The sequence below is a fragment of the Dryobates pubescens genome, chromosome Z (assembly GCF_014839835.1).
Source record: "Dryobates pubescens isolate bDryPub1 chromosome Z, bDryPub1.pri, whole genome shotgun sequence".
Lineage (NCBI taxonomy): Eukaryota > Metazoa > Chordata > Aves > Piciformes > Picidae > Dryobates > Dryobates pubescens.
Window position 1 is genome coordinate 61049224 of NC_071657.1, and position 27973 is coordinate 61077196.

General features: G+C 41.8%; 1 protein-coding gene across 1 annotated transcript; it reads right to left on the bottom strand.

The window, feature by feature from the left end:
* Positions 1 to 5241: 5241 nt before the first annotated feature.
* On the bottom strand, positions 5242 to 27973 carry SLC30A5 (solute carrier family 30 member 5). The gene is made up of 16 exons (XM_009907680.2): positions 27881 to 27973; positions 27664 to 27786; positions 25835 to 25901; positions 25035 to 25120; positions 22168 to 22255; positions 20454 to 20541; positions 18940 to 19016; positions 17253 to 17423; positions 14807 to 15095; positions 14239 to 14447; positions 13223 to 13380; positions 12510 to 12639; positions 9464 to 9689; positions 7895 to 8121; positions 6417 to 6545; positions 5242 to 5825 (listed from the first exon to the last, which is right to left on the bottom strand). The coding sequence occupies exons 1-16, from the start codon at positions 27952 to 27954 to the stop codon at positions 5655 to 5657; spliced, it is 2313 nt and encodes a 770-aa protein (XP_009905982.1). The 5' UTR covers positions 27955 to 27973; the 3' UTR covers positions 5242 to 5654.

The window sequence follows — 27973 nt, forward strand, 5'->3', positions numbered from 1 at the left end:
AAAAAGGAAAACAAGGAAGATCATTCTAAATGAATTTCATTGGTCAGATGTGAGATGTACCATAGCAATATCTCTCACATTCTTTTCTCTCAGTCTCACTCCATCTCTTTCTGCTGGCATTCATGCTGTTCTGGATAGAGAGAAAGACCTCTTATCTATGGCCTTGAGATAAGCAATACTAACTTCTTTACAATGCTTTTGAGCTAACTAAAATCCCTCTAACATCTCACCTTTACTCTTTTCTTCTAATTAACCAGAGGAAAAAGGGATGGGAGAGGTTGGGAGAGGAGGCAAGGTGGAATCCTCCTGCCCAAGGAGGATTTCTGTGCTGTTTTCTTTTTGTAAATATCTGTATAATATCCTAAATACTGTATACTCTGTACATATTAATTGCATTCCATTATTGCTTGTAAAATACAGCTTCATTTGCTTCCCAGACTGTGCTCAGCTGAGCTTTTGTTGATGTCTGTGGGTTAAACCACCACACCTGTGAAATCTCTTCTGGGTGTGAGAGGGAGAGCTGGGTCGGTGGAGAGGGACACTGCACCATGCTGCGCTGCTGTCGGTAAGCATGGCTCAGTGTGACCGTTTGACACTGTGCCTTTAAGGACAAGCAGTGTCTCTCAACCTACCACACTCAGGTACAGATCTTTAGACCTGAGGAAAGGAGGTCTTCGGACCTGGGTTGAGGTCTTTGGACTCAAACAGGAATGCCTGGGAAATGCCCAGGAAATTAATGTTTTAAAAGCATGTTCTAAGGCTGTCTACCTTAAACCAGCTTCTGCCCAGCCCTCTGGAGATGAAAGCAGAGCTCCTGCTCACATCCCCATCCTTTTTTGTTAGAACCAAAAAAGTCAAAATGCTCTATGAAAAATAGTATTTCAAAACACATTTATTTTTTCCTTATTATATACACATATATTGCTTCCTGCCAGGTGTATAGTTCATAGCTGGAGCTTAAACCATTGTTTCAAGTGTTTTGTTGCAACTATCTGCCTACAAATCAAGTTACTAAACTGTGATGGGTTATGCCCATCCTGAAAGCAGGGGGGATGGCTTGTGAGAGCCTTGCTCTCCCCAGAGGGGGTTTTCCCCCTGGGAAACTGAGTTAGTCTGTTCCACTACCCCTCCCTGTCCAAAAGGCCTATAAAAAGGAAGACACTGCAGCCATTTGTTCTCTTTTACATCTGCCTCATGGGGACGAAAGGAGTAAGAAAGTTGCTGCTGGCTTCCTGGTTTTCTGCCATGTGTTTGGGCCTGGTACTCCTCCCTGCCAGATCCATGCTTCTTCAAAGGACTGTTGATTTTGTATATTTATTTTCCCCATCCTTGTTCCTTACCCTTGTGAACCTTCCCTGTTACTGTTTGTTATATATATATACACATATATATATGTTGTTTAAAGAAAATATTACCTCTCTACTTTCAAACCAACTCCAAATTATTTCTTGGTAGATTTGCCTCCTCCCTTTTTCCTTACCCCTCCTTTCTTTCCTGTTTTTTTTTTTTTTTTTTTTTTCATAGTATCATAGTATCAGTCAGGGTCAGAAGGGACCACAAGGGTCATCTAGTTCAAACCCACCTGCCATGGGCAGGGACACCCCACACTAGATCAGGCTGGCCAGAGCCTCATCCAGCCTGGGCTTAAACACCTCCAGGGACGGGGCCCCAACCACTTCCCTGGACAACCCGTTCCAGGGCTTCACCACTCTCATGGGGAAGAACTTCCTCCTCATGTCCAGCCTGAATCTCCCCACCTCCAGCTTCATTCCATTCCCCCTAGTCCTATCACTACCTGAGATCCTGAGAAGTCCCTCCCCAGCCTTCTTGTAGGCCTCCTTCAGATACTGGAAGGCCACAATTAGGTCACCTCGGAGCCTTCTCTTCTCCAGACTGAACAGCCCCAACTCCTTCAGTCTGTCCTCATAGGAGAGGTTCTCCAGCCCTCTGATCATCCATGTGGCCCTTCTCTGGACACGTTCCAGCACATCCATATCCCTCTTGTAATAGGGACTCCAGAACTGGAGGCAGTACTCCAGGTGGGGTCTCACCAGAGCTGAGTAGAGGGGGAGAATCACCTCCCTTGACCTGCTGGCCACACTTCTCTTGATGCAGCCCAGGATCTGATTGGCTTTCTGGGCTGCAAGTGCACACTGAGAGCTCATGTTGAGCTTCTTGTCCACTAGCACCCCCAAGCCTCTCTCCTCAGGGCTGCTTTCCAGCCAGTCACTGCCCAGCCTGGATTTGTGCCTGGAATTGCCTTGACCCAGATGCAGGACCCTGCCCTTGGTCTTGTTGAACTTCCTGAGGTTGGCTTGTGCCCACCTCTCCAGCCTGTCAAGGTTGCTCTGGATGGCATCCCTTCCCTCCAGTGTGTCTGCTGCACCACACAGCTTGGTGTCATCCCTTCCTTCTTTTTTTTTTTTTTTCCCCCCCTTTATTTTCTTTTTTTTTTCTTTTCCTTTTCTCTAACCTGGGAAAGAGAAAGGCGTAGCAGGGGAGGGATTCTCAGTCTTGCCCCCCCATCTGAGCTCTTAAATCCCACTTAAGGCTCAAACCACCACATAGACTAAAACCTCCCCACCACGGTATTTGTGAAAATATAAATCAATCTGCCTATACCAGTGATTTTAAAGTCTGTCTTTACAGCACGGTTCTTGTTGTGGGGAGGGAGAAGCCTGAACCCTTCTCAGGAGGATTGCTGGATACAAGCTCTTGTCAAATGAATTTTAAGATGGACATTTATTGCCACTGTTTTCCTGTCAGGGGAAGCCAGGAAAAACGTGCTGGGCAACACAAAAAGCTGCTGAATGCATGTTCAGGTGCAGGTTTGCACTTGGTGTGTTAGTATTCAGGTATGAGCTGCTTTTCACTGCCACGATCTTCTAGCATGATCCCAACCACCTTTATTTGTTTCAGGTCCTGTTGCTAGCAGCTGAAGGCATTATCATTTACTCAGCGAAGGCTGTGGTTAGCATGAAGCCTTTTCAATTACACTAAGCTAACTTGACCTGAAAAGAATCATCCTCCTCTTCATCTGCCTACCATGACGGGGCTAAAGCTCACTTTGGTAAAATGCTGTCAGCTCCAGTAGAATCACCTCAAACAGTAGTGACATGTGTCTTAACTGAAGCTTCTTGTTTGAGAATGGTCTTCAAAACAGAAAGATCACTTTGCTTATAGGCCAAGTCTAACAGCGGTACTGTTACTCATGTAGCCTGAGCTTTCTGGAGGAGGCCAGGTGAGAAAACCACTACCAAATGCATAAATTGGAAGAAAACAGGACCAGGCTTTGAGAATGCTGCTGGTCCCAGAACATTGTCCCAGAAACGGACTGTGATTTGTGCAGTCTTCTTCACTCTGTAGCTGTAACTTTCTGTAACTTTCCTTTCTGTAACTTTTACAGACTTTCTGACCAGTTTCAAGTCAGTCCTGCGCTGCAGAAAGTGTTTTAACACAGTGCAGGAGAAAGAGAATGGAATGCACGCTTGTTTAACAGAAAGAAACTATGCGTTTTGCATAAACAGTCTCATGGCAAGGAGAATTCCTCAAGGACATTACAAACTGCATTGCTGGTGAATCTGATCTACGTCATGTATTTCCTACTTAATTCCACCCTCAAATTCCACTAACACCAGCCTGCTCTTTAAAATGAAACTCAGGTACTGAACAAGAAAACAATATGACAAAATGACTGGTATGGTACATGGAATTATGAATGGTGGTAGCATTATTGCTAACTACTGAACTGATTTACTGAATTTCCAAGGGAAAATATTTAAGGCCTTCAGACAAGAAATGGGGGCCCAGGAAGACTGCAAACAGATCTGTGGAGGAGCTACTTATGAACACATTATTACTCTGTTGACAGGTTTTCACTAGATGGAGATTTCTCTTCACAGTACTAGTACTCAAATATGGATACTTCTTTTTTAAACACACTCTTTCCAGTCAAGAAGTCTCACATTGCAATTTCAGCAACTTGCCAAGACCCAGACTACTGTCACAGTTTAGCACTCTGAACCAGGACTGCTTCCTTGAGTAATACACAGAGGTACAGCTGGCTACAGCACACCTGCTGCTGTGTTGTGGCAGAGTAACATACAGAATAACATACCTTGAAGAGGTGAAACTTAGCTGAGTGCCAGGATGTTCACTAGCTAATTAATTTCAGCTTGAAACTGTTGCATTTGTAATTTTTCATACAAAAAGTACAAAATATTAATTTTGCAGAGTATTTTTTTGATTCTGAGTCATCCCAGGAAACAGAAAAGTGTCTGCAATTTTTCCCCTCCCCATGTCACTGTTAACATGTGGATTTCTCTCCTTAAAAATGTAAAGTGTTAATAACTATTTGCTCCGACATGTTATGTATAGAAATCTGATTTGTGTGCTGAGACAGGGTAGAAAAACTGTTTATTTCCATTATCTAATAACAAAGCATGCAAAAACCATGACTTCATATTGTTTTTATTCCCCATAATAAAACCATATTTTTTCAAAGAGTCTTCAATCTATGTTTGAAAGAAAGAAAAGTATCTTTCAGTTGATTGTTTGCATATACTAGTTATGTTTTCCATTGATATAATAATAAGAAGAGTAAGCTTGGAAGATATCCATGTTCATCTGCAAGTTGCAAGACTTGTTTAATAAACACCAAGTACAATATTTAAAATTTCCATTATTTTTGCATATACAGCAAATATTAAAGTCCATCTTATTTTCTTTATAAAAACATCTTGATGCAATTTAAATAAAGGTAGTATGCTTTTAAAAATTCAAATATATAGTACATTTTTTTCTGTACATATGTCTTGTCATGGAAGTATCCCCAGCGGTAGCTAGCCAAAATGTGAATTTATCGGAACCAAAATTCCTCAGCACTCCTTCCAACCAAATCAAATTAGAAGTTCAAATGTCACTTGAGAATAAGATCCTTAAGATTTCAGGAATATTCTTTCTAGAAAGATGAACCAAAAAAAAAAAAAAAAAGTCTTCCTCATAAAGGGAAACCCTTCCACTTGAGAGAACCCAACAAGATAATTTACTCAAGAATATATCCAGAAGAAATAGACCCTTGCCAAAGCAAGGGTGAGGACTCAATTCAATTTGCTAACTATTCTTACATGGTATCCCTGTCTGAACAGAGTTCAGGACTGTAAGGTTATTCCAAGGGAACCAACTCTGGCAGGGCTCCCGGGGCGGTGGTGGAGTCACCGTCATTGGAGGTGTTCAGAGGAGACTTAATAGGGTGCTCGGTTGCATGGTTTAGTTGATCATTGGATGATAGGTTGGATGATGATCTTGAAGGTCTCTTCCAATCTGGTTTGTTCTATTCTATTCTATTTATACCCTAGTTGAGTCTGAACTGTGGTGACTAATCTTCTGGAGGCAAGCCGATGACAAAGGCAGCTACAGGCCTACACCTTGCCATATTGTTGTAGTGGTGATAAGGAGCCAAGCTGATCATTATTCGGTCTCTGGCAAGCCCTGGCTTTTGTCAGGTGCCTGTAAGGGTTTTATGTTTCTGTCATGGTTTTGCCTGTCAGGGCAGTGACAGGTGCCACATCCATGCAAGATGTCCTGACAAAAATACAAATCTGGAATCCAAGAGCTTCACCATTCACATGCCCTTTGGCAAACATAACTTTGTATTACATGATGTAAGTACCATCTTTGTAGTATTTCATGGATTCTAGTTGCTGAGTCATTGCAAGGACATCCTGAAATCCAGTACTGAGTCCAGACATGTGTTGAAAATAAGCTTCCTTCTCCACTTGGACAGTTAGGTTGTTCACACCTGCATCTTTCAGAATTGCTGTAACCTGAACAGGACAGTATGATTTACATTAGAATTGCACTTTTATATGCACCTCACAGTAATTTGCAGTATTCTGGCTCTGAAATACTGTAGATTAAAAAAAAACAAAAAACAAAAAACCCTCAGTTTTCTGGAAAACCAAGACTAGCTTCAGAGGGTATGGTTGTGCAGCTTTGCATAAGGTGTAATTCTTGGTGCCTTGCATATGGAAACAAGTATCTATTTAAGGAAATGAAAAAGCCAAGACAGATATTAGTAAGCCAGTGATAAAAATCCACAATTAGCACCCAGATATTCCTATTTACTGCCTATTTTGCAGCATGAAATTCACCTCCTCCTCTTCTCAGAGCAGATGCAGTGCTACTTTAAACAGTGAGAACCACTCCTACCTTATTTTCTGGGGGTTGATGTTTTAACCAACAACTCTATGCAACAAATAACAGGCCAGTAGGCAAGAGGAAGTACAGTATTTGAGACCAGCTCTGTGACATTAACTAACAGCTACAAAAATAATCCCAAATTTTAGTCTGTGTCTGAAAAAGGATCGATAGAGCAAGAAATTAAGACACAAGGGTCCAAAAACCTTGCACCTTACCTGCTGTACAATTCTTTGTTCCATCATGTCTGATACCACTTGCACATGTATTGTACCTGCCACAACACTTGCAGAGTGACACCAAAAATGTGGATCTCTGTAGGATATGACTCCCTCTATTTTTTGAATCTGTAAAGAAATTACATTAGCAACAATTAATTTAAGAACACCTTTTAAACTTGTGTATGCACACGGACATTGGTGGCAAGTATTTCACAGGAAAAAAAGAGCTGTACAGCTCTTTTAGCTTTCTAGCTATGCTGTATTCAGAAATATGCAGTACTGAAAGGTCACCTTGCTACTACTGTTGAAGACTGAAAGCTAAAGTCAAAAGTAAATTAAAAGTGCAATGATAAACAGAATGAGAAAAAAATACACGGTGTACAGATCACAGCAACGTCAACAGATCAACTAGAAAACTGGCTGGGCCTTCAACTATTCCTATAGTAGCTGTTTCCTCACTCTCCAGGATAGTAATTCAAGGACAAAGTTATGTAATTACTATTACCAAAGGGCATTAATTGTCTTGGGACAGTATTTAAACCAGCCAAGAAGTCAGGCAACTTGCCTTGTTCTCACACAGACAGCAACAAGAGCCAAATGCTACCTGGGTAGCAGCTGAGGGCCTGCTTACCACAAAGATACAAGAACCAAGTGCTGCCCAAGTAGCTCTGCTCTAGCAGACCAACAGCTTCACCCAGGCCTTGCACCTGGACCAAGGCAGAAAGGGGAGAAGCTCCAAGGGAATTGAATCCCAGAAGAGGCTGCAGCCCAGTGATGGAACACACAAGAGAGAGGCCCCTTAGCCCACCCCAAGCCAAGGGCAAGCTCCAGACTGTGAACTAGGCACGACAACAGAGAGGTCCCCTTAGCCCTCTCTGAGGCAAGGATTGCTTGAATCACAGCCACAGCACCTGGGAAGATACCAGAGGAGTGAATTGTGAGTCCCCAGCTGAAGTGCCACAGAATCCCTTTAGTGGGAAAACCACAGATCACAGCACCTGTATTTCCAGTTTGAATTGCTGTATTGGAAATGTTAGATCTGTGCTTGTATCGTGTCTTTCTATGTGCAGTGTAAAACCCACAACCAAGTAACTGAACCTGTGAATACAGCTTGTAAATAAGTTATGGTGGTGTTTGAAGGTATCACCACCCAAGATACTAAATTCTAAAATATATACAAAGATACATTTTTATTACAAGCACCCAGTACCTTTCCCACAGGTTTAACACACTTGCCTAAGATCATGAGCAAATCATAAAGGAAAAATGATGTGATTTGTTTTCAGCTGCAAAACAGCTTTTATCAATAGAACTCCTAATTCTGTCATAGCTCTGCAAACAGGTTTATAACAGGCTTGATATGTGAAGTTGTCAAAGACAATAGAAGCTGTCATACTGAACTACTTATTAATTACCAAAATCTATTATAGCTTTGTATGTTTATATATGAAAACATTTAGGATTGTAGTTCTGACCTTTTCTAAAGCTGCATGGAGATCCTTCTCCTGTTCTGGAGGTGTCCTCAACAAAAGCACTTGACAGGCATCTTTCAATAGTGGGATAACACTAAGAAAAATCAATGTAGCAATAAAAAGAGAGCAGAGTGGATCAGCTATAAGCCATCCAAATTGCTGAATAAATATTGTAGATACTATAACACCAACACTGCCAAGAGTGTCTGCCAACACATGCAGAAACACACCTGAAAACAAAATAAATGGAATGATTAAAAGTTGAACAGTCCAGTTTAAAAAGTAAGTGTAGGTTCAACACTGGAAACACAGTAAGGTTTACTAAGTACAGTAAACACCCTTCAAGCTACAGAGGCGCCTAATCTGATGCAAAATTAATCAAAACTTAACTTTAGTAATGTCTGATTACAAATCAATGTAAAAAAAACCAAACCAGTGCAATCCTCTAGGCAAGCATTCACAGATTAAACCAAATGTGAATAGTGGAATTTGTATTATATTGCATAATCATTTAACTCTCTATAGAAGGGCTCACTGATCCTTAACAGAGGATAAAAACAACAGCATAAAATCATTGGCCTCCTAATGTGGGCAGACATTAATGTAGCCTTTGGGTTTTTTTGTATATCAACTCTGCTCCAATTTCTTGAGAAGACTGTCTACATACTACTGCTAGCAATGTCATGCTTTATACTGCTTTAATGGTAGTAGCATTCTCAATGCACACTCAACGGGCACAGAAGAATAACTCATTTATAAGATCAGTGCTCACTGCATCAGAATTTGAGAGAGTATGGATAGATGTCACAAAAAGGCCAGACAACAGAGCAGCCAACTGAATTAGGACATGAAACAACCAATGAAATATGAGACTATTTACTAAAACACTTATAGACTGACAAGCCTCATTCTTTTATAGAGTTGTTTTTACCAACTGCTTGGCTTATTAAAAAAAAAATAATCACTTTCTAACTACCAGGAAAAACATCTTATAAGAAAGAGGTATCCTGAACTTTTATATATATATTGGTCTTCTCAATTACTTTCTGATTTTAGATTTGGAAAAGAAAGCTTCATCTTTTCCACCTTATCTTCTGAATAACAAAAAGAAGCATATTCTAGATTATTGCTGCATTCGTTCTTCTGCTTATCTCCTCCCCCAGTGTCTTTACACCCAGCTGCCACATCCTATCTGGTAGCATGACAGTATCTTTATGGAGAGTGACCTTTTATTTCCAGATGGAAGTTAGAAAGACAGACTTCAAATTTAGTAAGGTTTACAATGGCTATTCATTAACATTAGTGAAGACTGCAGGTTAATGCTTTCTATTGGTTCTCGGTATTACCCATACCTATGAAAGCCATGCAGAAAAACTTTTCAGGTTATGTTTCTTCAGGTTAAACTCATAAATGAAGAAAAAGTTCCAAGAAATGAATGTATACCACAATAAACATGTGTCAGATCCCTTCTGGAAAGAGACTTTTAAGAATGATGCTGAAACTGATTGTGAATATCTTCAAATTCTGCTGGAAGTCACATACAATATTCATGATTCAACGATCTGTACTTGCCCCTCATGTTGGTGTTCATGCTTCCTCCTGAAGACCCGTGGGAATGTCCATGGTTGTGCCCATGGTCACTGTGGGAATGGCTGTGTCCATGGCTGTGGCTGTGCCCGTGGTGAGAATGGCTGTGATCGTGTGAGTGACAACCTCCCCGAGAAGCCCCATGGGAGTGTGCGTGGCTAAAGGCACAGATACCAACAAGGTTTACGATCAGCCCTCCAACAGAGACTGGCTGTGAGAGAGAAAAAAGTCTTTAACTTCACTAAACCTTCCCAGATGTCTGAGTTTATTTTCTAGAACATGGTAATCAGAAACACTGCACATCTGATTAAGGAAAACTATGAAAGCATTAACATAAACAGAAGGATTATTGCAGTATGGATTCCTCATCATACTCCTTTCAGGATATAACCTGGTTTCAAAAGAAATTTTCTCCCCAAACATCCTGAAGAACCCACCCCAAATGCACCAAAATGCAAATCCTAGTATCCACAAATCAGAACAAGACAGCAACATTAGTTTTAAGAAAGGATGACTGATTTTATTTACTTTCAAAAAGAGTTAAGTGGTCCAAATATGAGCTTTGCTTTGCTTCCCTTGACGAAAACCTAAACCCATAAATTGTATGTGGTACCTAGGACAAACACATTCATCTAGAATTGAATGAGAGGAAGACTGCAACTGCAGCTTTATTGCCTGAGTTGTGCTTTTTAACCGTTGGCTATTTTTCTACTTTTCTCTTAAGAAACTAGTAAAGCTTAAGAGCAATTCCAGCTAATAAAGGAGTTAAGAAATTCCTGCTTGGGTTTTATTATATCTTTTCTTGTCTATGCAGACTGTGCTCATCTAGAGGGGGTAACCCCTCCCACCCCCAAGAAACAAAATCAGTAGTGAAAATTGACCAAATATTAAAGAATAAATGAGGCAAATAACTCCAAATCAGTCTTTGATTTCAGCAATGTGTATTTCTAACTGTGCCTACATAAAAATCCTTCTCCATTACAGAAGAGAGCAGGAGATGCAAACAAATCTGTGTGTCTGTGAGAGAAAAAGATGAAACAAGTGAAGCTGGAAATGTGATAAATGAAGATGTGGATTAGCAGGATTCCATGATCAAAAAAACTTAAAGAATTAAATCAAGTATTTAATTTGAAAGACAGGAATGAAAGTTTGAAAATTTAAGTGGGGAGCCCCTGAAGAGTCTGTGGAAGGTAGAGACACATAGGTATGGTTAAGATTAGCCACACAGAGGATTGTTTATGCCATAGTAACATACTCAGCAAAATGTTATGAATTCTGGATGAAATTTGAGGTTTTTCAGAGACTAATACAAAACATTTTCTGTAGTAACGGACACTGTTATACCTAAAAGCAGAACCAAATCTAGTCCTGTAAAGATTATTCCCTTAGCATCTCTTACTGTAGAAAACCACCATCCAAAAAGATTAAGGTTGTAACATCTTGGAAAAGAATCAGTTTCATTATTGTAATTAAATTATACACATCCCTATGTATTTCTGTATTTTAAAAGTAGATGCAGTTTGGATTTTAAAAACAGAGTGTATTAAACTAGGCACAAGATCTGTTGAGTATGCATGTTTAGTTACCTTTTGGTTTTTTTAAGTTAAGACAAACATAAATGAAATCAGTAACTGCCAGTACCACAGCATAACTAAGGTTGGAAGAGACCTCGAGGATCATCGAGTCCAACCTGTCTCCACAGACCTCACGACTAGACCATGGCACCAAGTGCCACGTCCAGTCCCCTCTTGAACACCTCCAGGGATGGTGACTCCACCACCTCCCTGGGCAGCACATTCCAATGACGAATGACTCGCTCAGTGAAGAACTTTCTCCTCACTTCGAGTCTAAACCTCCCCTGGCGCAGCTTGAGACTGTGTCCCCTTGTTCTGATGCTGGTTGCCTGGGAGAAGAGACCAACCCCTTCCTGGCTACAACCACCTTTCAGGTAGTTGTAGAGGGCAATGAGGTCACCCTTGGACCTTCTCTTCTTCAGGCTAAACAATCCCAGCTCCCTCAGCCTCTCCTCACAGGGCTTGTGCTCAAGGCCTCTCCCCAGCCTTGCTGCCCTTCTCTGGAAACATTCAAGTGTCTCGATGTCCTTCTTAAACTGAGGGGCCCAGAACTGGACACAGGACTGAAGGTGCGGCCCAACCAATGCAGAGTACAGCGGCACAATGACCTCCCTGCTCCTGCTGGCCACACTATTCCTAATGCAGGCCAGGATGCCATTGGCCTTCTTGGCCACCTGGGCACACTGCTGGCTCATGTTTAGGCGGCTGTCAATCAGTACCCCCAGGTCCCCCTCCGTTTGGGAGCTCTCCAGCCACTCTGACCCCAGCCTGTAGCTCTGCATGGGGTTGCCGTGGCCAAAGTGCAGCACCTGGCACTTGGACTTGTTAAATGCCATTCCATTGGTCTCTGCCCATCTGTTCAGTTGGTCGAGGTCCCTCTGCAGAGCCCTTCTACTCTCTAACTGACCAACATCTGCTCCTAACTTGGTGTCATCTGCAAACTTGCTGATGACTGACTCAACCCCCTCATCTAGATCATCAATGAAGATGTTAAAGAGGATGGGGCCCAGCACTGATCCCTGGGGGACGCCACTGGTGACTGGCTGCCAGCTGGATGTGGCACCATTCACTACCACTCTCTGGGCTCGGCTCTCCAGCCAGTTCCTAACCCAGCACAGAGTGCTGCTGTCCAAGCCACAGGCTGACAGCTTGGCCAGCAGTTTGTTGTGGGGGATGGTGTCAAAGGCCTTGCTGAAGTCCAGGTAGACCACATCCATAGGCCTCCCCACATCCACCAGGCGGGTCACCTGATCATAGAAGGAGATCAGGTTGGAGAGGCAGGACCTGCCCTTCCTAAATCCATGTTGGCTGGACCTGAGCCCTTGGCCGTCCTTCAGGTGCACAGTTATTGCTGCCAGGATAATCTGCTCCATCAGTTTCCCTAGCTCTGAGGTCAGGCTGACTGGCCTGGAGTAGAAATCAATAACTGCCAAACACCATTAAAAGACAGAACTTACAGTTAGCATATTTGTGTCTATGTCTGGAGGATCCACCAGTCTGGCCACTGATTCCATGAACACAAAGAAAGCAATTACCATCAGGAAGAGGCCATTAATAAATCCAGAAAGAATTTCCACACGTCCATACCTGAAAGCAAATGTATGTGCTTTTGAGCGTGAATAATGGGTACTCTGAGTAAATTTCAATGTTACAATAAATAAATAAATTTATAATACATTTAATGCAGACTTAAGATCGCTTCCCTCCCCACCCCCCCACCCAGTGCCATAACATCATGCCTTAATTCCTGGGTTGTTTATTTCTGACCAAGCAGTAGCTAGTTTGCAACTGTCCAAATGTAGTATAAAGATATAATAATGCAATTTGTTTATAAATACCGCACATTTATGTCTTCAAACTGCTAAACTTCTACACAGTGTAACCATATTTTAACCAAATTTTGATTGTGTCAATAGAATTGAAATCTTCATACAATCACTGACTTTAAACATGTGTTTTTGTTTGACATACATGCATCTATAGAGTGAAGTACTGTCTGAACAATATTCAGTTTTATATTTAGAGATAAATGAAAACTACATATTAATCACATTTTTGCAGAAGCACAGACCATCAGAACACCCCAAACGTATCGTTATAGCAGGGTATTTTAAAAATGAGTAAGTAGAATAATTTCCCAATAGTCCTTTTAAGAACCTAATATACATACCCATAGGAAAAAATACGAGTTGCTTTCCATCTTGTCATTAGGGCTGCAAAAAGCCCCATCACTAATGCAGAACAATCAAAAAGCATGTGAAATCCATCAGAGATAAGACCAAGGCTGTTGGTCCATACTCCATAGAAAAGCTCCACAAAAGTGAAAGCCTAAAACAAAAGAGAGTTTGAATTTTTCCTTGAAGATTATTCTGTAATTTAATGTGTAGGCAGCTTTTCATGGGAATTGATATCTCATTTTCAAACGTATTGTTCAAAGTATTTCTAGACCATTACCTCACTCCTCCAATAATATGAAGGAGACACATGCCAAATCTATGGAGAGACATTTTTGAATCTACCCTGCCAAAAGACTCAGACCTAAGAAAACAACCCTCTTCAAAGGTGATTGAAGTTTTCATTTTGAATTTTAGACTAAAGCTGGGCAGACAAAACTTAAAGCATTTTATTGTTAAGCAATGCAACAATTCTGATCTGACCTACTATTAGTGTAAAAGCAACACTGTCCATGAATCTGTTTTGTAAACATATTTTTCATTAATTAGCTTATTCTGTAAATCTTAGGAGTTAGTTTTGGGAAGGATACACAAGGAAACATTTTAATGCACAAGCTTTCCCTGTATGATTTACTATTAACTAGCCTATTCCAAAATTACATTAATAAATCCCACACTAACTGTATTGTTGTCCCCATCCTTGAAGGCCTGAATTAGTTTCAGCTTATGTTCTGGTAACATTGAGATACCTCAATTGTAAATGTACCATCACATAAATACATACTTACTGGTCTAATAGTTACAGACCAGTGCAGCACTGCAACAACAAATCAAAATCACCTGCTGCTTACTGCAAGATTACCTGAGAACCATTAACATTTCATCTAATGAAACTAGAAAGAGTCACTTTAAAAACAATCAATCATGGGACTCTCTTAAAGTATTACTCTTCTAATGGTACTATCTCTATACTACTAGGAGTATGTCTGGAAAAAAAATACCATGCACTTACCAGATTTAGGCACAAGAAATAGAAGATCTGCCTAGAATCATACTCCTCGAGGATCTGTTTCAGTGACTCCTTAATAAACCGAGGTAATGACTGAGAGCTCTGCTGTAATGCATCACCCATGAAGTTATAGAGAGGAGTGCCTTCGGGGGAATAGCCAATAAGGGTACCCTTCTGCCCTTTCCTGGAGGGGGAGGACAGGATATTCGCAGCTGCAAGGGAAGTATTGAAGTTTTTGATGATGTTTCTAAGCTTCACAGCTTTTATAATGTGGTTTATCAGCAATTAAATGAAATTACATGAAGCTTGCAGGCAGCAAAATAATTGTCAACTTCAATTTGAGGTTATCATTGCATTTCATTGCTACCTAAGATTATATCATAACTTCCACAACAGATATACTACATTTTTAGTTTTGTGGACAGAAGTAAAAGAGCATAAAGTTAAGGGCCCCTTTTGTTCAAGAATCCATAAAAGCCTATCCAAAAGAATTCTGCACACATCTATTTCCTTATTGGCTTCCCAGTCACACAGACAATAGATTTATTAAGAGACAAATAACAATACATACATAAAATGAAGAAGACAGCACTCACAACCACCCCTCCAGAAAGAACATGCTCTGTGCTTTCATGGTGTGGTGGTTTGTTCATAGCTCGAAGCTGGTCTGTTATTGGATGCGTCCAAAAGTTGCCAAAAAGCAGTGCACTGATGAAAGTAAGAAAGGATCCGTATCGAGCACACGTGGAAGCTTCCATCTTGACAGAGCATATGGACTCCACGTAGAAATCCAGGATCATGACAAAAAAGATGACTGTTACAAAAGGCATGATGAGAGCAGACCAAGATTCTACTTTGCTCTGTAACAAAAGATACATTTCAGACAGGACTGTTCAATGTTAAATGTGATTGCATATATGGCATTAAATTCAGTTCATTTTCATTACAAATGTCTTCAGCAAACCATTAAAACATTAACTGTGCTTAGCAGCACAGTTAGTCTAGTTAGAGGCCTGTAACAAGTGGTGTCAGTTCTGGGTCCAGTCCTATTCAATACACTCATCAATAACCTGGATGAAGGGACTGAGTGTACTCAGCAAGTCTGCTCATGGGAGGAGTGGCTGACACACCAGAAGGCTGAGCTGCCATTCAGCAAGACCTGGAGAGGCTGGAGAGTTGGACAGAAGGGACTTTCATGAAGTTCACCAAGAGCAAGTGCAGAGTCTTGCATCAAGGGAGGAATAACTCCATGCACCAGTACAGGTTAGGGGCTGACCTGCTGGAAAGCAGCGCTGTAGAGAAGGATTTGGGAATTCTGGTGGACAAGTTCACTATGTGCCAGCAGTGTGCTTTTGTGGCCAAGAAGGCCAATGGCATCCTGTGGTGCATTAAGATGAATGTGATCAGCAGGGTGAGGGAGGTTCTCCTCCCTCCACTCTGCCCTGGTGGGGCCACATTTGGAAAACTGTGCCCTGTTCTAATCTCCTCACTCAAGAGAGACAGGAAACTACTTGTAGCGTAGGGTTACAAAGATGAGAGGACTGGAGCATCTCTCTCACAAGGAGAAGCTGAGAGACCTGGGGCTGCTCAACCTGGAGAATCAGAATGATTAAGATTGGAAAAGGCCTTTTAAGATCATTGAGTCAAACCATAACCCAACTACCATGACTGCTGAACTATATCCTGAATCACCTCCACATCTGCATGTTTCTTGAACACCTCTAGGGATGGTGACTCCATCACCTCCCTTGGCAGCCTGTTTCAATGCCTCACCACTATCTCAATAAAGAAGTTTTTCCTAATACCCAATCTAAATTTCCCTTGGCACAACTTACGCCCATTTCCTCTCTTCCTATCTCCTCTCCTAGGGAGAAGAGAGCAACACTGCCCTCACTCAAATCTCCTTTCAGGTAGTTGAAGAGCGCAGCAAGATCTCCCCTTAGCCTTCTCTTCTCCAGACTAAACAACTCAGTTCCCTCAGTCATTAGTTGTACTACATGCCCTTCAAACTCCTCACCAGCCTTGTTGCTCTTCTCTGGATACACTCCAGGACCCTGATGTCTTTCTTATACTGCGCAGAATTGAACACAGTACTCAAGCTGCGGCCTGACCAGGGCTGAGTGTGGGGGCACAAGCACTTCCCTACTCCTGCTGGGCACACTGGTTTTGATACAGTCCAGGATGCTGTTAATCTTATTGGCCACCTGGGCACAGAGAAGACTGAGAGTAGATTTTATTAATGTTTATAAATATCTGAAGGGCAGGTGCCAAGAGGATGGGGCCAGTCCTTTCTGTGGTGCCCAGTAATAGGACAAGGGACAATGGGCACAAACCAGAAACAGGAAGTGCCACCTAAACTTCTTTATTTTGAGGGTGGTGGAGCACTGGAACAGGCTGCACAGAGGTTACAGGCATCTCCTTCCCTGAAGTCTTTCAAAATCTGCCTAGATGCAGTCCTGTGCAACCTGATCTAGGAGAAGCAGCTTCAGCAGGGCACTTGGACTAGATGAGCTTCAGAGGTCCCATCCAACCCCTACCATTCTGAGGTATTTCACATTTTCAGTTTAGCATGTAAATCAACAGTCTGGCCACAGAAAGCCTCACACAGCTAATATGCACTACAGTACCTTACTTTAAATCCTTGCATGTGCTTAAAAGCAATGCTACACACAAGGCCATACTTGCAAGTCTCTCCCTAAGCATGCAGGCAAAACAAATACGTCTTTAAATTAAAATAACCTACTCCTCAGGAATAAAAAGGCCTTGTATTTGTACTGTCATTAATTCTTCTTCAATGTTAGCATATGAATCCAGCATATAATATCTGACCTAGAAAAATGAAATGGAGTTATCACACCAAAGAGGACATTAAGGCACCATTCAGTTACACATCAAAATGTAAGATAAAAGATGGTAACTTTGGTAATCCTAAAGATATTTTTAAGGAAAGATCAGAATTTCCCTTCACAAGCAGAAGCATTAACAAAAAATATTTCTTTTTCTACTTGCTATATTACCTCTGTTGTTAGAGAGAGGACAATGACCCATGGGCACAGCAGGAGAACGGAAACAAGATGAGACAGAGCTTGAAGGCGTTTGGCGCCACCTACATCTACGGACAGTTTTCGGGAAGCCATGTGAAACCCAACCTTACAGCACAATGCCAGTACCAGAAGCAGTACTCCTCCCTGGAAACATAGAGGGATTCTGTTAGCATTTCTTAAGAGCCAAATACCACACTCCAAACAAAGTGACACTTTCCTGATCAACGAAAGACAAAGATAAGATATTTCCTGCAAATGTTACTCTAGTTAAAAGGTGTCCTACCATACACAGTTATACCTCATCACCATTCACAACAGCCTAATACAACTTGAAAGTTTAAAACTCTCAACAGTGTTAATTGGCAAAACCAGCAACAAACTGGCACTGAATGGCATACAAGGAAAAGAAAAACTACACAGAACTTGGTTTACCATCTTGCATTGTTAAAAAAGGGATGAAAGCATATGTAAAGCACAGAAGTGCTACTGTGTTCTGGCCACTAAGCCTTTCACAACCTTTTCATCCACTTACCTTTAATCACACCTGTCCTGGCTTCACTGGGACAGAATCATAGCTCAGCCATGGTCTGCAGGTCATTAGCAATTTCAAGTCAGCCAGGGCAGCTGATACAAGCTGGCTTATAGATGTATCCCATATCATAATGGGGCAGTTTGCTGAGGACGGGGGCTTCTATTTGGACTTGAGCCCCTCCTGCTTCTCTGCATGCCTGGAAGGCCTTTCTTATCATTCTGCTCACAAGGACTGCTTTGCCATTTGTGACTGGTCTACACTGCAGTCACAAACCATCTGTGACCAGCTTCACTGGGCTGAGTACAACTTCTGTTGTACTGGAATTGGTATTGGTTGTGCTGTTTCATAGAATCCGTTTTCATTTCAACCCCTGGCTCTCCTCTCCTCTTCCCAAGCCTCCTTCTCTGCTGGGGAAGGGTCACTAGGTGATAGAGCAACTGCTGTAGCTTAGCCTAGATACAGGCTAAATGCAGACAGCACCATACTGCATTTGTTCACAATATTTTCTGTAAGAATTGTCCATAAATTAATCACAAGATACAAACAGAGCATCTCATCTCCCCTTAGATTACACTCGCTTTGTGCACAGTCAGACAGTCCCTTGAACATTTATTTTTGTATCTCTTTCTCAGCTGCTCTCTGCTTTTAACCTTGGTTTAGTCTTCAATGCTGTCAACTCAATCAGGCAGGTCAATCACCTACCCTAAGTTTTTGATGAGCTTTTCATGCCACCAATTATAATGGGACTATAATACTGAGAAGTATCAGAATCTGTCTTTAAATACAAGTGCCTAAAGTAAAGGTAAGACTGGGGAAAGATAAACAGCAACAAAAAACACATCCTCAAAGTAAGCAACAAAGAGCCTATATGCAAAGAACTACAAAAATCCTCAACACTGATGACAAAAACTCGAACAAGACTTTACAGGCAGGCATTACAGAAAAGTCTTTGTCACCTACACAAGCTGAATTGTATGGTTAGCTGCCCATAATTGAGGAGGATGTGAAAAATACAGTGCTACTCAGTTCTTTGGTTTTGGTTTAGGCTTGGATTAGCTCTGAGATGGTGAAATTCTTAAGCTACAAAATTTATGTACGTATTAATCTACTAAAATACAAGCTACTTACCTTGTGATCTGCAACACCCAGGAAAGCAATGATTGTATACAGAACGTGGGTAAGAGCACTGTCATGATGTCCCTCAGCTAAATAAAAAATAAATTAAGGAAGAGTTTCTTCTGATTTTTTTTTTAATTAAAAAAACCCCAAACCCAAACCACAAAGAACAGGTAGACACAGCAGAAGACCACAGAAAGAGGAAGCACTAAGGTTTGTCAGATCCTGAAATATAGGAAAGGTGAAAAAATTCCCACAGAAAGTAAAGTTATTGAGAACAAAAAAGTGCTTTTTAAGTGTAAGAGCACTGTTGCACAGTCACTGTTCAATACTGCACAGGAGTCACAATACAGGATTTATGTTAAAATTCTAAACTGGACTTAAAAAAAAATACTTGCAACAGCATTACAAATTGCTTTTCACTACAAGCACTCTAGCAGTGAGGTGCGCAGAATCTGACCTTAATCTTTGCAGGTTCTACACATACAGAAAACAAAGTAATTGGCAAACACAATGCAGCAAATATTAAAATAATGGTAGGTTTGGGGAAAAACACTGAAGAGCACATTATCAATAGACTAGACTAGAGTAGAATAAATTAACCAGGTTGGAAAAGTCCTTCAAGATCATCAAGTCCAACCTATCACACAACACCGTATTATCAACTAAACCATGGCACCAAGTGCCTCAGCCAGGCTCCTCTTAAACACCTCCAGTGATGGTGACTCCACCACCTCCTGGGGCAGCACATTCCAATGGTCAATCACTTCTTCTGTGAAGAACTTCTTCCTAACATCCAGCCTAAACCTCCCCTGGCACAGCTTGAGACTGTGTCCTCTTGTTCTGTTGAAGGGATGATGGTTTTGAACTAAACCAGGATAGATTCAGACTAGATAAAAGGAAGAAATTTTTTTACAGTGAGGGTGACAAAACACTGGAATGGGTTGCCCAGAGAGGTGGTAGATGCCCCATCCCTGGACACATTCAAGGTCAGTTGTATGGGTCTCTGAGCAACCTGATCTAGTTGAAGATGTCCATTCTCGCTGCAGGGAAGTTTAACTACAAAGATCTTCCAACCCAAACCACTGTGTGACTCCATGAATCTTTCTGGATATATACAAAAGACTGCCAGCCAGAATCAACTAATTCCTGTACACACTTAGGCTACAGCCATTATGTTTAGAGCTTATAAAAAACCAGGAGAACTGACCAGAAAGGCTTCTAGCCTTTCTAGACCGAAGCAGTCTGATATGTGCAGATGGACAGGAGCTTTTAACCAGAACTTAAAACCTCAAGCTGCATTTTAAGTTATCAGAGTTAAGAGTTATCTAAGCTATTCTAAGCAACGCCATTGATGTGGCATTGAATATTTAGACCTAAAATTAAAGTCTTTGACTATAATGGTCTCAGAAGGTAAGATGCCTGTGACGAGAAATGCAAGCATATTTAACTCAGTGCATAAAACTTCACATTCTTTCTCCTCCCGTACTAACAGGTCCTTGCTCTTACACCCAGGAAAAGGATACGATGTTCTGCTATTTTAGCCATGAGGTCATCATTATCAAAAAGCAGTAAGCAGATGACAGCTATTATGAAAAACGCAGCACCTCTTGTCTGTAAAAAAACAAGCCAAAAACCATCACATATATTTTAATGTGCTGTAACAGATCAATGCAAAAAAATACAGGAAATCAAGTCCCCTACCTCTCCTATTCCTGCATGGTTTAGTTCAGTAAGAAAAAAAAAAATAGTAATTTAAAAAGTGACCTTGACAATGTAATCTTGCATCGGGTTCTGGGTTTCAGATTTACCAGATAACTCGGGGCAAATCACCACTGTAACAAGCCAGAAACCTGAATCTTACAAACTTCAACTTCTTCATGGTGCGTTTCTTCCTGCCAGAATGCACAGCTTCTTCAGCCTGATAATTTAGTATTTTTTTACCATCAAGGAGCTATAAACAAGATCTAGGGGACAAGCTGCAGAATGTCATCTCAGGGGAGGTAAAGGCTAGACTGCTATGCCATGGCTCTGATATAGCAGAGCTCTGCAGTGCTTCTGTGGGGAAGGGGTGGAGTCAGCAATGAAATCCCAGGTCCAAGAGCTTTCACCACCCTGACTTAAGACACTGCAACTTGGTATCCTTCAACTTGGGAAGACACTGAATTGTAGAGCTATAAGATACTACTAAAATTCATATTCAGAAGACAAATACAGCTATCACATTCAAGCTTTAGGAAGTCTACTACAGTTCATTTCATAAAGCTGAAACACTTAAGAGGACAGGGTTACTACTGCCCCTTTGTTTTTGCTTAGATACGCAGTTTACCTGCTAAGCATAGACCACTGAAATAGGGATTAACAAAGAACCCTCTGCAAAACTCTGTATCTATGCTTTGGGCGGTTGGCTGGAGAAAAAGAAACATTTTGTAGATGAAGAGCTTCATGCTGGATGCCCAAGCATCTCAGTTTGAGGGGGGCAGGCATAGAAGTAACAGAACACATGACTCTGCTCTTTACTCCAAGGCCAGCCTAAAACTAATTAGGCAGAGATTTCAAAATTCACAGCCTGAGGTGGCACCAAAGCCACTCTCTCTTACACAACAAATGCTCTAGTCTCAGGTATATGACATCACAAAGTATCTTTCACCATTTAGCATTGTTTTTGAGTGAAAGTGGCAAAGACTGCTGAGTGCTGGGATAAGCACATTGCATTTAGGGATGATCAGGCACAGTTAGAGAACATCTTGCATGTCAGATAAATGGTATCTCAAACTCTGATTAAGTGGAAGACTGGGCCCAAGTATTCAGCACACATAGAGGCTTATGTAGAGTACTTAATATTTTGGCAGAAAAAGTACAAGGCTACAGACACTGAAGAAGCTAGGCAAGAATCAAGAGACTAATGCTGGACTCCAGCGCCTGGAGGCCAAGACCACTACACACACATGTGCTTTTCACAGCTTGAACCTAAAATCCTGTTAGAAAGCAAGCTGAAGGTCAAAAATAATTCTCAAACAGAAAAACTTCTCAGGTATCTGCCATGGACATCCACTAGCATCACCCATTGCTCCTTGCTTAGTGTCCCATTTATTATTTCAAGCAGCACATCTTATCATTTCACCACTAATTACATTCAGAAAAAGCAGAGTTTCCAAAACACTGTTTGTTCCAGGTACAGAAGTACTTGAATTATAGCATTTGGTATTTTTACCTTGGGTATAATAAATTTTTAAATACCTTTGCTGGTCCTCCACCTGAGCTTGTGAACAAGACACTAAGCAGTGATAGCACAACCACATCACTGTGTTCAAACAGCAACAATGTCCTATAATAAAAGTGAAATAAGCACTTATGTCTATGTACAAGGAGTTTACCTTACAAGCTTGATACATACAGTTCCAGCTAAAATATATCAAAATATTTCAGCAAATACTTAGAACAGAATAGAATAAATGATAGACCTTCAAGATCATCGCATCCAACCCATCAACCAATCCAACACCACCTAATCAGCTAACCCATGGCACCAAGCACCCCATCAAGTCTCCTCCTGAACACCTCCAAAGATGGTGACTCCACCACCTCCCCAGGCAGCCCATTCCAATGGGCAATCACTCTCTCTGTATAGAACTTCTTCCTAACATCCAGCCTGAACCTCCCCTGGTGCAGCCTGAGACTGTGTCCTCTTGTTCTGGTACTGGCCGCCTGGGAGAAGAGACCAACATCCATCTGTCTACAACCTCCCTTCAGGTAGTTGTAGAGAGCAATAAGGTCACCCCTGAGTCTCCTCTTCTCCAGGCTAAGCAACCCCAGCTGCCTCAGCCTCTCCTCACAGGGCTTGTGTTCCAAACCCCTCACAAGCTTTGTTGCCCTTCTCTGGACTCGTTCCAGCAAGTCAACCTCCTTCCTAAACTGAGGGGCCCAGAACTGTACACAGGACTCAAGGTGTGGCCTAACCAGTGCAGTGTACAGGGGATCATGTGATATCAAGAGCAAGTTTAAACAATTCAGAAGGAAAAATGCAAATCTCTTGGGCTTCAGCAGCAACAAATCTAGCTGTGGACTGATACACATATCACAAAATAAAGAACTTCATAACTCAAGGAACAGATTAAAACTATTAATTTATAGATTACTTTAAATTGAATCTACTTCAAATAACATAACAAGATACTTAGTTTAAATTGAGCCTATTTCAAATAACATGATACTAACTTGCTCAAGATGGAATAATTGTTATTTCCTATGCAATACCTCCTCTAAAATGAAGTTTCTGGCTCCCAGAAAAAAGAGATCCCATTCTGTTCTATTTTTTCCTGTTTATTGAGGTATCATAGTGTTAGTCAGAGTTGGAAGGGGCCACAAGGAACATCTAGTTCCAAACTCCCTGCCATGGCCAGGGACACCCCACACTAGATCAGGCTGGCCAGAGCCTCATCCAGCCTGGGCTTAAACACCTCCAGGGATGGGGCCCCAACCACCTCCCTGGACAACCCATTCCAGGGCTTCACCACTCTCATGGTGAAGAACTTCCTCCTCACATCCAGCCTGAATCTCCCCACCTCCACCTTCATTCCATTCCCCCTAGTCCTATCACTATCTGATATCCTAAGAAGTCCCTCCCCAGCCTTCTTGTAATCCCCCTTCAGATACTGGAAGGCCACAACTAGGTCACCATGGAGCCTTCTCTTCTCCAGACTGAACAGCCCCAACTCCTTCAATCTGTCCTCATAGGAGAGGTGCTCCAGCCCTCTGATCATCCTCATGGCCCTTCTCTGGACACACTCCAGCACGTCCATATCCCTCTTGTAATAGAGGCTCCAGAACTGGAGGCAGTACTCCAGGTGGGGTCTCACCAGAGCTGAGTAGAGGGGGAGAATCACCTCCCTTGACCTGCTGGCCACACTTCTCTTGATGCAGCCCAGGATCTGATTGGCTTTCTGGGCTGCAAGTGCACACTGAGAGCTCATGTTGAGCTTCTCGTCCACCAGCACAGCCAAGTCTCTCTCCTCAGGGCTGCTTTCCAGCCAGTCACTGCCCAGCCTGGATTTGTGCCTGGGATTGCCTCGACCCAGATGCAGGACCCTGCCCTTGGTCTTGTTGAACCTCCTGAGGTTGGCTTGTGCCCACCTCTCCAGTCAAGGTCCCTCTGGATGGCATCCCTTCCCTCCAGCGTGTCTGCTGCACCACACAGCTTGTCATCAGCACTCAATGCCACTGTCCATGGCACCCACAAAGATGTTGAACAAGACTGGTACCAGAGGTATTGATGGCCTAGTAGTTAGTGCAATCTCAGAACCTCTTAACTGCTGGAAATTAGAAATTATAACTTGCAACCCATCACATTCACATAGCAAAGGATGACAAATGAGCTCTATTGACAGCTTTCCAGAGCACAAGAGCTTAACATGAAAGTAAAAATCACTGTCAAGTTTGCCAAATGCTTCTGCTGTTCTCTGCATAGAAATACAAGCTGCTAGAGCCCATGTTATAGGTTTTGTTTAAGAAGACCACCAGCAGCCAGGAAGGCACCAACATATTAAGAAATGCCATTATACTCAGGCAGTCCTTCTCCTGTGTATGGGACATAACTTCAACATCATAAAATATACCATGTAAGGTTTTACCTTTCTCTATCTAATAAGAGATGCTTTCAAATCTGTTAACCTTGATTTCTAACAGTCCATCAGCACTGTCACAGTATTTACAAGCAGTTATCACTACCTGTCAAGCCATAGTCTTCACACAGTTAAATAAACAGTTGAGGTTACATAAGGAGAGTAAGGAAATTATGAAAACCACAGTCAGTACAACAGTCAGTGATCTTGTATCACTCACATCAGTAGTAATGTAAGCACTGTCAAGAATTTCACTAGTTTCTTGTCAAATTACAAGTTCTGTAGAAAACTATATGAAGCTTTTGCCAAGGACAAGAGAGTTCACAGGAAAAAGCATGAAGATCATCTACAATTTCAAAAACTAAATAAGAGGTTGGCATTATGAACTAATGGACACAAAACTAAAAGCAAAGGAGCAAGTCAGGGAAAGATCACATAAAATAGCTTTAAAGGATAAAACACTCTCAGAAGTAAATGCATATTTACCTCAGTGGTCCACAAAGCGTAAGGCCAAAAAACCACAGGAGTGAAATGATACATCCCACAACAGCATGCTTGAAGATTTTGATCCACTACAAAAGAGAGGTGTTTCATTGTTACTTTCTCCACAGTTTCAAAATAAGCACCCTATTGCTATCACTCTTCAGTGCAGTAGCTGTAGAAACAGAGAGGAAAGCATTTGTAACACTTAGGAGGCTATCCTTCATATTCTCTCCGTTCAGCACATACACTGATTGACACTGTATGTGAATTGAGTTTTTGTGCTCACAATTGCATAACCTAAGATGAATACAGAGCATGTGATAAGAAATCTTTTCTTACACAACCAGAAGTTCCAACCTGGCACTACTCTGACATCTCAGGATACTGAGAACTCAACAGAAGTCTGAAGAGCACAGACTAACGTTATCACAATGCATTGTGGAAAAAATGCAGTTTTGGCATGGGGGTCATGACCAGAGCACTCTGACGTTCTGGCAGTCCAGAAACTGCCCTTCAGAGCTGTCAAAGTTGGCTAAGTAGACTAAGCTCTTTTTGAAAATCCAGTCTTCAACGGATGCTTGTATAAAGCCCAGAAACAGTCTTCACAATACTTTCAAAAGGATTTTACAAAAGCTAAAAAACCTGGTTGTTTTTACACCACAGTAGACAAAGTTACTTACACACTTCTGGAAACTGCAATTGCATCTTCCAAGTGGAGTAACCCTTGTTCTGCTTTCACTTTTCACAAGAGCCACATAGTCAAGAGTATCTACAAACTGAAGCATTAATACATGTCAACTCACCTGACGCTTGGTTACCACCTTCCCAGAAGAAAATGGTTTTTGAAACAAAACCATAAAAAATGCAGACCTGTTAAAAGAAGAAAGTTTTCTCTGTTAGGATTTACGCAGCCAGCTTTTTATTCAAACCAGCTCTAAACTATGTCTCTTGCATCCATCTCTGTTGACAGGTTGACTTTCTCTACATTTTTCATTAGAAGACCACACTGACCACACTCACTGGTTTTATTTTCTCTGCTGCATTACATGTCTCAGATAGCAGTACAAAGGCTATGATGATTTGAAATGCATGTCCTTCAGAGAATGGCCAATGAAAAGTCTACCTGTGATTTACAAAAATGTTAAAAAAAATGATCTCAGAAGTTTTGAGAATCAGTAATACTATGGTTGTTTTTTTTTAGCCTGGCATGTACCTAGAAATGTTTATTCACATACATATGCTAAATACACAGTGGTTAGAAATGGTAAGCAACAGCATGCATCTTTCTCAGTGAGGGTCAAAACTAAATGATGGGGAAAAACACTAAGGTGCTTAGGAACATAGAAGTGAGAAGGCCAGAAATGTAAATAAATATGAAATAAAAGGAAAAAAGGAGGTTCTAAATGTTCCAAATCTCCCAAATTTATTACAAAAATGCTCTTCCATATTTCTATCAAGTGAACATGAAGTAGGATTGTAACTGCAAACACTGTTTCTGTGTATTTGCTGTCACTTTCCACATTTGTAGTTCTCAGTCAAGGAAAAATAGCAGTTGAAGTACATGAGAACTACAGAATACAAATTATAAGGAGGAAAACTTGTCTTCTACACCCTTAAGAAAACTTGGACACATTTCAGTTTCTTATGATTAGTACAGCCATAGTATTATCAATTTTAAAGTAGCTAAGCCACTGAAGTTTCTTGAGGGTAGACAGGCCTTACGAGAGACCTGTGCAGTCACCAACCATATGAAATTTAACAAGAGCACCAAATTCTCCAACTGAGACAGTGTAATCCTGGTTGTACGTACAAATTAAGGGACAAGAGGCTGCAGAGTAGCACTGCAGAAAGAGATCTGGTGGTCTGGGTTGATGGCAAGTTGAATATGAGTCAAAAGTGTGCCCTAGCAGCCTAGAGGGCTAACCATGTCCTGGGGTGCATCCAAGCACAGCCAGCTGGCCACAGGAGGCAACTGTCCCACTATACACTGCACTAGCACAGCCTCAGTTCAAGTACTGTGTGCAGTTTTGGGCATCTCAATAGAACATCAAATTATGAAACTGCATCCAGACAAGAGTGACCAAGATAGTGAAAGGCCTCCATTTAGAAGGAGTGGCTGAGGTCCCTTGGTTTTCTCAGTTTGGTGAAAATAACAGAGAGGGGTGACCTCATCACAGCTACAACTTTCTGATAGGCACCAGTGGAACGAGAGGAGATGATTTCTTTAGCAACAGACCATGAGGAAGTGGAATGAAGCTGTGTCAAGGGAAGTTCAGGTTGGGCATTATGGAAGGGTTCTTCATTGAGTGACAGGCTCCTTAGAAAAGTGGTCATGGCAGCAAGACTGTCAAGAGTTCAAGAAATGTGTGGACTATATCACATGGTTTAGTTTTAGAGAGCCCTATACTGAGCACAGATTTAGACTCTGCGATCCTTATGGATCCCTTCAAACCTGGCACACTCCACACTTCTGAAATTACAGTGAACAGAGATATAGCTTCTCTGCTATAGCTTCTCTTCGATTAACCTACAGTAACATAATGCAGGGTATAAGCTAGATGCTAATAGGTAATACTGTAAACAAAGCCTGCCATAACAGTGCTGGACGAGACTTCACTCCCTGCACACTCACCCCAGCTGCACTATAAAGATAAACTGCACGAGGTGGACCGTTTTCAGAAGATCATAGGATTCAAACAGCCCCACAGCTTTCAAGAACTTGGTGAAGCACAGCAGCACGATGTACCGAGTCAGCCTGCAAAAGGAGAGAGGAGAGTTGGCACCTGCGACCACGCCACGAGGCCCCTCCCAGCCAGCAATGCGGCCGCTTCGACCCCCACCACAATTACCGGGCGCTGGGCACATCCACAGGGCCCAGTACGCCGCCGGCGGCCAAGGCCTGCTCGCTGTACTTCTCCTCCATGCCGGGGGCGGGCGCGGCC